The 8,579-nt window shown below is 35.7% G+C and overlaps 1 protein-coding gene and 1 non-coding gene across 2 annotated transcripts; both read left to right on the forward strand.

Annotated features, from left to right (window-relative positions):
• The first annotated feature begins 1,223 nt into the window (after positions 1–1,223).
• LOC130957187 (uncharacterized) lies at positions 1,224–2,345 on the forward strand. Its single transcript, XM_057884054.1, has one exon. The coding sequence runs from the start codon at positions 1,224–1,226 to the stop codon at positions 2,343–2,345; it is 1,122 nt and encodes a 373-aa protein (XP_057740037.1).
• A 3,605-nt stretch (positions 2,346–5,950) lies between these two features.
• On the forward strand, positions 5,951–6,054 carry LOC130958345 (small nucleolar RNA R71). The gene has a single exon (XR_009077472.1). It is a non-coding gene; the product is annotated as a small nucleolar RNA R71 (small nucleolar RNA).
• Positions 6,055–8,579: the final 2,525 nt, after the last annotated feature.

Raw genomic sequence — 8,579 nt, forward strand, 5'->3', positions numbered from 1 at the left:
CATCAAGAGCAAAGGCCCAACTCAAGGCTTGAAGATCAATTGAAGAAAGTGTATAAATAGGCTAGAATTCAAGTTAATCAGAGAGCTCCTTTTTCGGATTTTTTTCATAGAGCTTTCCTTTTGTTTTAGTTACTGAGTGATCTTTAGTTTCTTAGTTTGGGGGAAGGAGAATTCCATTCTCTTACTCTTAGTTTTATTGCTTTCAATTTCAATTACAATTGTCCTGGATCTTGGGTTGGAGAATTGAAGGAATTCTGTTTCAATCTCATCCTTGGATCTCTCTCTTTCTTTATTGCTCAATTGAATTTAACTTTCTGTTAATTGCTCTTCATCTAATTCCTTTGCAATTTACATTTCCCTTGCAATTGTTCTTGTTGGATCTAGGAAGGCATTGAGATCTAGACTTGGGTTTTCTAGTCTCTGGGTCCTGAGATCTAAATTCAAATTTTACATTCTGTTTAATGCTTTCTATGTTCATTTACTTTTCTGTTTAAGATCCGGTTGATTTAAATCATTTTCTACTTCTCTGCTTGTTGCAATTTTACTTTTCCTTGTTTAATTTCTGCAAATCCAATCCCCAATCCCCTTTACAATTTAAGCCATTTACATTTTCAGCACTTTAAGTTTTTGCCATTTACATTTCTTGCATTATAAGTTTCTGCCATTTAATTTCTTGTCCTTTAAGATTTAGCAATTTATTTCTTGCTCTCTTTACTTTCAATGCAATTTAAATTCTGCAAATCACCAATCAATCAACCAATTCTTGATTTGCTTGACTAAATCAACCACTAAACTAAAATTGCTCAATCCTTCAATCCCTGTGGGATCGACCTTACTCCCGTGAGTTTTTATTACTTGATGCGACCCGGGGCACTTGCCGGTTAGATTGGTGTTGTTTTGGGAGAGATTCTTGTCCTCACCAAAATATCCCATCAAGTTTTTGGCGCCGTTGCCGGGGATTGATTAGATTGACAATGATTAAGTGAGGCGGTAAGTTTAGATCAAGCACTTTGTCTTAATTTTTGATTAACCCACTAACTGTTTGAAGATTTGCCTCTACTAACCCACTAACCATTTGAAGTTTTGTCTCAACTGATTCCACTCAATTTTCAAAAATAACCACTGTGTGTTCTGTTTGTTGATTTATGTCACAGAAGAAAAAAAGAGAGGCACGAGGGAAGGCTATCATTGAAGAAGAAATTTCGAAAGAAAAACACCACAACATGAAGCCGCAACTCATTACACTAATCAAGAACAATTGCTCCTATGGTGGAAATCCATTGGAGGATCCTAAACAACATATATCCACTTTTCTGAGAACTTGTGGTGTTGTCAATCTCGAAGGTGTAAATCATGATACCTGGAAGCTATCGTTATTTCCCTTCTCACTAAGGGATGAAGCTGCACAATGGCTCGAAGCTATGCCCCAGGGCAGTATTACTAGTTGGGACGAATTGGTTACCAAATTTCTGACCAAATTCTCCTCATCCCAACAAAACGTCAAGATGAAAGAGGGGATTCAGCCATTCATACAAGGAGAGGAAGAATCATTGTTCAAACCATGGGAAAAATACAATGAAGCAAATGACAAAGAGGGTTTCCGGGCGTTCTATGAAGGATTAACCCCAGAAACAAGGAGAGCAGTGGATTACGTCTTAGATAACCTTTTCAAAGCAACAGCAAATGCCCAAGGAACTGCAAGGCTCAATGATAAGAAAGCCAATAACCAACATTCATTTGAGACCCCACAGAATGCGACTTCAGAAAAAGGGATAATGAATCCTGAAGGAATGAAGATAGTCATGAATCAAAGCAAACAGCTGCACAGTCAGACTCAGAGCCAATTGGAGTCAATATCCAGACAAATTGATTTTCTCCATTCTGCTGCAGTGAAGGCACAATTTCCACCATGGAAACCACATTCTTATCTAAGAATTGAATCTCAACATCAGGAACAAAGGGACTTCAACTACAACAACCCCAACTTCCCAATCCTGCAAAAACACCACCTCACCAACAACAACCATTACATACCACCACATCATCTATCCTTCCAACCCCTAACACCCAACAACCAACCAATTTCACAAGATTGTCAGAGGATCACTAATCTGGAAGTCTTAGTAGAAAGAATGATGAAACATCAAGAGATGATAAGCAAAAACCATGAAGTCTCATTCGGAAGAATTGAGAGGCAAATGAAACAGTTAGCTAAGAGCATCACAGAAGTGAGTGAGAAGATGGCTAAAGGAAAAGAATCACTCATCCAAGACGAACATAATCAGGCAAAGTTTCACTTAGGAGGACAAGGGGATAAGGAGAAGGAAGTACAAACTTCGAGCTAAACAAGTACAGAGGATGTCAAGCTAGTGACAATAAAAGAGCGCTTGTTGGGAGGCAACCCAACCAGAGGTAACCATCCTTTCATATCCAATTCAATAAAACTGTTAATTAGTTCTGTCAAGATTGCAAGAAGCTAAGTTTGGTGTTGCACACCAAAACAATCTAAGAGAGAATGAAGAATTCTAAGTTTGGTGTTCCACCAAAATCCCATCATAAATCACATTCTTACTTTCTACCATAATGCTAGCTTCATGCATTTAGACGAACTAGTTAATTATCTTGCTGTTTTCTATTTTTAGTCTATTACTTGAGAAAAAGAAGAAAGAATTTCACACATGGTTAATTTGATGCATTGGCAAGGAACTAAGTTTGGTGTTCCCACACCAAAGTAAGTTCAAAAAGCCCACAAATAAATTATGCAGACTAACCACTGTTTCTAAGTGCTTGGGGAACAAGCAACTTTTAATAACATTGCAGAATGTCATACAAGCCTTTGGAGGGATTACGCATCATCAATATGAACATAAAGGCTAGCAATGATGATGATGAGAAGGAAAGCAAGTGAACTCCAACAGGTTGTATTGTTAAGTGATATTTTACATCAAATGTTGCTGTGATTAAAAGTTGGATTGTATCCTTAATTGCCCTGTTTGTCTGCATCATATAGTCTTCTTTTTATATTCCTGCCTGCCTGCATAGCATAATCTTCCTTTATAAGTCAATAAGCAAGAAGGCTTATCAGTCACAACATTCTTATCTTCAAAACTTGTTTGCACTCAATTTCAAGAATGCATCACATGAAAGTTCTTTGAAAAGAAGGATTGAGGAATAAATCAGTTTTTGAGGCAAGCAAAAGATTAGGAGAAGTGGTGGTTCTAGTTGTATGATCATGTAGTGAGGTTGCATGCTTGTGAAAACTTGCATGGGAGCTCATAGGCAGGACATGGAGTTCAAAGAAGTATTGTAGAGATTCTCAAAAATCTATTGATCCAAGAAGCAGCAAACAAAACAAAAGAAAGAAAAGAAAATACAAAAACAAAAAGAACATGGCCCAAGGCTCTGAGCATCAATTACTAGGCAGAAAAAGAAAGAAAGAAACAAAAACTCAAAGAGTTGCTATCCTAGTAAATGCTTGTGGTTGAAGTGTGTCAAGGAAAGAGGCTTGAGCAAGTAAATCCTGAGGGGTGCTTTAACACCTAATACCTTAAAACCAACTGGTTTAGGAGTATTGATTGAAAGCTTATCTAAAGAGCCGCCTTGAGACATGACACTTAGAGTCGAGGTCAAAGCACAGAAACTATAAGCTGCTTCAAGGTGATTACATATAAAGAGATCTCTATGATACCATTTGGATGAAAATCCTAAAGACCTACGACTCCCAATATGTAAGGACTAATGAGCACTGAAACCCTTGCTTGAGCATATAATTTAGAGTTTACCCCACTGTTACTTAATCACTTCTCTCACTGTATTTTACAAGTGTTCCTCAACCCATCTTAATTGAAAGAACCTTTGAGCATAATTCATTTCTTGCTTGGGGACAAGCAAGCTTTAAGTTTGGTGTTGTGATGACAAGTCATCTTAGCCTAGTTTCACTAGTCTTTTTCTTTTGTTTTCACTTGAATTATGCACTTTCTTGAGGCTTAAGCAAGCCAATTTAGGTAGATTTTCATGCTTCCTTTGATTGAATCAACCATAGATAAATTAATGCAATTTCATGAGGTTTGATGCCATAATTGGTGCATATTAGGATAGAATGATCATCTCATGATTTCAAGCATAGCTTTGATGTGTTTGGTTGATTTATGATAGGTGAAGAAAGCTTGGAAAAGGATTGAAGTGAGAAGGAATGGCTAGAAGCTAAGAGAAGACAATGAAACAAGTGAAATTGAACCAGGAGGAATGAAGTTGGAGTTGAAGTTAGCCCTCAAACGTTGGCACAAACTTTTGGACTTGAAGTTAGCCTCAACGTTAGCCCCCTAACTTGGAGGCTAACGTTGGAAGTTGAAAATCACTCCCAGGACTAGCCAACGTTTGCGCCAACGTTAGCCCCCTAACTTGGAGGCTAACGTTGGCATGAGAATGTCCTCCCAGGGTGCTTCACGTTTGCGCCAACGTTAGCCCCCTAACTTGGAGGCTAACGTTGGCATGAGCAATCTCCTCCAGGGTGTGCCAACGTTTGCGCCAACGTTAGCCCCCTAACTTGGAGGCTAACGTTGGCGCCACTCCAACACAAAGCAAGGCCAACGTTAGGGTCAAAGTTAGCCCCCTAATGTTGGCACCAACGTGAGTGGCAGGAAATTGGTTTTGCTGTCATGAAAAGTTGGCCTCAAAGTTAGACCCCTAACTTTGAGGCTAACGTTGAATCCAACTTTGCAAAACTCACATCCGGTTCAATTGGTTCACTTGGGTTTCTCTCCAAGCTTCAAGAGCAATCAACCAAGGCCTCTTTCAACCCAATTCCATCAAGAGCAAAGGCCCAACTCAAGGCTTGAAGATCAATTGAAGAAAGCGTATAAATAGGCTAGAATTCAAGTTAATCAGAGAGCTCCTTTTTCGGATTTTTTTCATAGAGCTTTCCTTTTGTTTTAGTTACTGAGTGATCTTTAGTTTCTTAGTTTGGGGGAAGGAGAATTCCATTCTCTTCCTCTTAGTTTTATTGCTTTTAATTTCAATTACAATTGTCCTGGATCTTGGGTTGGAGAATTGAAGGAATTCTGTTTCAATCTCATCCTTGGATCTCTCTCTTTCTTTATTGCTCAATTGAATTTAACTTTCTGTTAATTGCTCTTCATCTAATTCCTTTGCAATTTACATTTCCCTTGCAATTGTTCTTGTTGGATCTAGGAAGGCATTGAGATCTAGACTTGGGTTTTCTAGTCTCTGGGTCCTGAGATCTAAATTCAAATTTTACATTCTGTTTAATGCTTTCTATGTTCATTTACTTTTCTGTTTAAGATCCGGTTGATTTAAATCATTTTCTACTTCTCTGCTTGTTGCAATTTTACTTTTCCTTGTTTAATTTCTGCAAATCCAATCCCCAATCCCCTTTACAATTAAGCCATTTACATTTCCAGCACTTTAAGTTTTGCCATTTACATTTCTTGCATTATAAGTTTCTGCCATTTAATTTCTTGTCCTTTAAGATTTAGCAATTTATTTCTTGCTCTCTTTACTTTCAATGCAATTTAAATTCTGCAAATCACCAATCAATCAACCAATTCTTGATTTGCTTGACTAAATCAACCACTAAACTAAAATTGCTCAATCCTTCAATCCCTGTGGGATCGACCTCACTCCCGTGAGTTTTTATTACTTGATGCGACCCGGTGCACTTGTCGGTTAGATTGGTGTTATTTTGGGAGAGATTCATTTTTCAAACCAAAAATATCCCATCACTCCCTTCCTCTGAGGCGTCCCATTATTCATGGAATTCCTCTCAGAAGTGTACATGAACTGGTTATTTGCAACCATGTCAATAAGTTCTTGAGCTTCTGCAGGTGTTTTCTTTAGGTGAATGGATCCACCTGCAGAATGGTCCAGTGACATTTTCGAAAATTCAGATAGACCATAATAGAATATATCTAATATGGTCCATTCTGAAAACATGTCAGATGGACACCTTTTGGTGAACTGCTTGTATCTTTCCCAAGCTTCATAGAGGGATTCACCATCTTTTTGCTTGAAGGTTTGAACATCCACTCTAAGCTTGCTCAGCTTTTGAGGAGGAAAGAATTTATCCAAGAAAGCCGTGACCAGCTTATCCCAGGAGTCCAGGCTATCCTTAGGTTGTGAATCCAACCATATTCTAGCTCTGTCTCTTACAACAAAAGGGAAAAGCATGAGCCTGTAGACTTCAGGATCTACTCCATTAGTCTTAACAGTCTCACAAATCTGCAAGAACTCAGTTAAAAACTGGTAAGGATCTTCAGATGGAAGTCCATAAAACTTGCAGTTCTGTTGCATTAAAGCAACTAGTTGAGGTTTAAGCTCAAAATTGTTGGCTCCAATGGCAGGAATGGAGATGCTTCTTCCATCAAATTTGGACGTTGGTTTTGTGAAGTCACCAAGCATTCTCCTTGCATTATTGTTGTTGGGTTCGGCTGCCATCTCCTTCTCTTGTTCGAAAATTTCTGAAAGGTTGTTTCTGGATTGTTTAGCTTCTCTTAGTTTCCTCTCCAGAGTCCTTTCAGGTTCAGGATCAATTTCAACAAGAGTGCCTTTTTCCTTGTTCCTACTCATATGAAAGAGAAGAAAACAAGAAAAGAAGAGGAATCCTCTATGTCACAGTATAGAGATTCCTTTATGTTAGTAAAAGAAGAAAGGGGGGAAGAGTGAAGAAGAATGGGTTCGGATTTTTAGATGAAGAGAGGTGAAGAGAAGTGTTAGTAAATAAATAATTAAATAGAATAAGAAAAGAGAGGGAGAATTCGAAAATTAATTTTTTGAAAAGGAGTTAGTAATTTTGAAAATTAAAGATAAGATATGATTAAAATTAAAATTTAAAATAATTAAAAAGAATTTTTGAAAAAGAGAGAGGTATTTTCGAAAATTGAAGAGGGAAAAGTAGTTAGGTGGTTTTGAAAAAGATAAGAAACAAACAAAAAGTCAAATAGTTAGTTGAAAAAGATATTAAAATCAAATTTGAAAAGATAAGAGGATAAGAAGTTAGATAAGATCTTTTGAAATCAAATTTTTGAAAAAGTTAAAATTTTGAAAAAGATATGATAAAAAGATAAGATAAAAAGATAAGATAGAAAAAAATATGATTGAAAAAGATTTTAATTTTAAAATTAAAATTTAATTACTTCACTAACAAGAAACTACAAGATAAGATTCTAGAATTTAAAGATTGAACCTTTCTTAACAAAAAAGTAACAAACTTCAAATTTTTGAACCAATCACATTAATTGTTGGTGAATTTTCGAAAATTTGATATAAAGATAAGAAAAGGATTTTGAAAATATTTTGAAAAAGATTTTTTTTTAAATTTTCGAAAAAAAAAGGAAAAAAATTGGAAAAGATATGATTTTTGAAAAAGATTTTGAAAAGATAAGATTTTTAAAATTTGAAAATTTGACTTGACTTGTAAGAAACAACTAATTTTGAAAATTTTTGACTAAGTCAACTCAAATTTTCGAAATTTTGAGAGAAAAAAGGAAAGGATTTTTTTTACTTTTGAATTTTTAATGATGAGAGAGAAAAAAATACTCAATGCATGAAATTTTTAGATCAAAACAATGAATGCATGCAAGAATGCTATGAATGTCAAGATGAACACCAAGAACACTTTGAAGATCATGATGAACATCAAGAACATAATTTTGAAAAATTTTTGATGCAAAGAAAATATGCAAGATAAATCTGTAATGCATGGACTCTAATAAACAAAAAATGTATATGAAAAATAACAAACAACACAAAACAAGAAAACATCAAGATCAAACAAGAAGACTTACCAAGAACAACTTGAAGATCATGAAGAACACTTTGAATGCATGGAATTTTCGAAAATATGCTAGAAAAAATTTTTTTAAGCATGCAATTGACACCAAACTTAAAAATTGACTCAAGACTCAAACAAGAAACACAAAATATTTTTGGTTTTTATGATTTTCTAATTTTTTTGTATTTTTATTAATTTTTTTCGAAAATATTCTTTAGAAAAACGAAAATAAGAGAAAAATTTTGAAAACTTTTTGAAAAGAAAATAAAAAGAAAATTACCTAATCTAAACAACAGGATGAACCGTCAGTTGTCCATACTCGAACAATCCCCGGCAACGGCGCCAAAAACTTGGTGCACGAAATTGTGATTCATATGTTATTGCATTTTGTAAAATTCATTGCTTTTTCTTTTCCCGGCAATGGCGCCAAAAACTTGGTGCACGAAATTGTGATTCATTCTTTTCTAACTCGAAACAATCCTCAGTAATGGCTCCAAAAACTTGGTGCTCAATATCACGATGTCTAAAATTCAATTCACAACTCCGCACAACTAACCAGCAAGTGCACTGGGTCGTCCAAGTAATACCTTACATGAGTAAGGGTCGATCCCACGGAGATTGTTGGTATGAAGCAGCTATGGTCACCTTGTAAATCTCAGTTAGGCGGATTCAAATGTATTTGGATTAGATATTTAAAAGATAAATAAAAAAGGATAGAAATACTTATGTAAATTAATGGTGGAAATTTCAGATAAGCATATGGAGATACTGTGCCCTTTCTTTTTCTACT

The sequence above is a fragment of the Arachis stenosperma genome, chromosome 10 (genome assembly GCF_014773155.1).
Source record: "Arachis stenosperma cultivar V10309 chromosome 10, arast.V10309.gnm1.PFL2, whole genome shotgun sequence".
Taxonomy (NCBI): domain Eukaryota; kingdom Viridiplantae; phylum Streptophyta; class Magnoliopsida; order Fabales; family Fabaceae; genus Arachis; species Arachis stenosperma.

Coding starts and splice junctions, on each gene's coding strand:
- LOC130957187 (XM_057884054.1), top strand. CDS start 1,224: ATGAAGCCGCAACTCATTACACTAATCAAGAACAATTGCTCCTATGGT.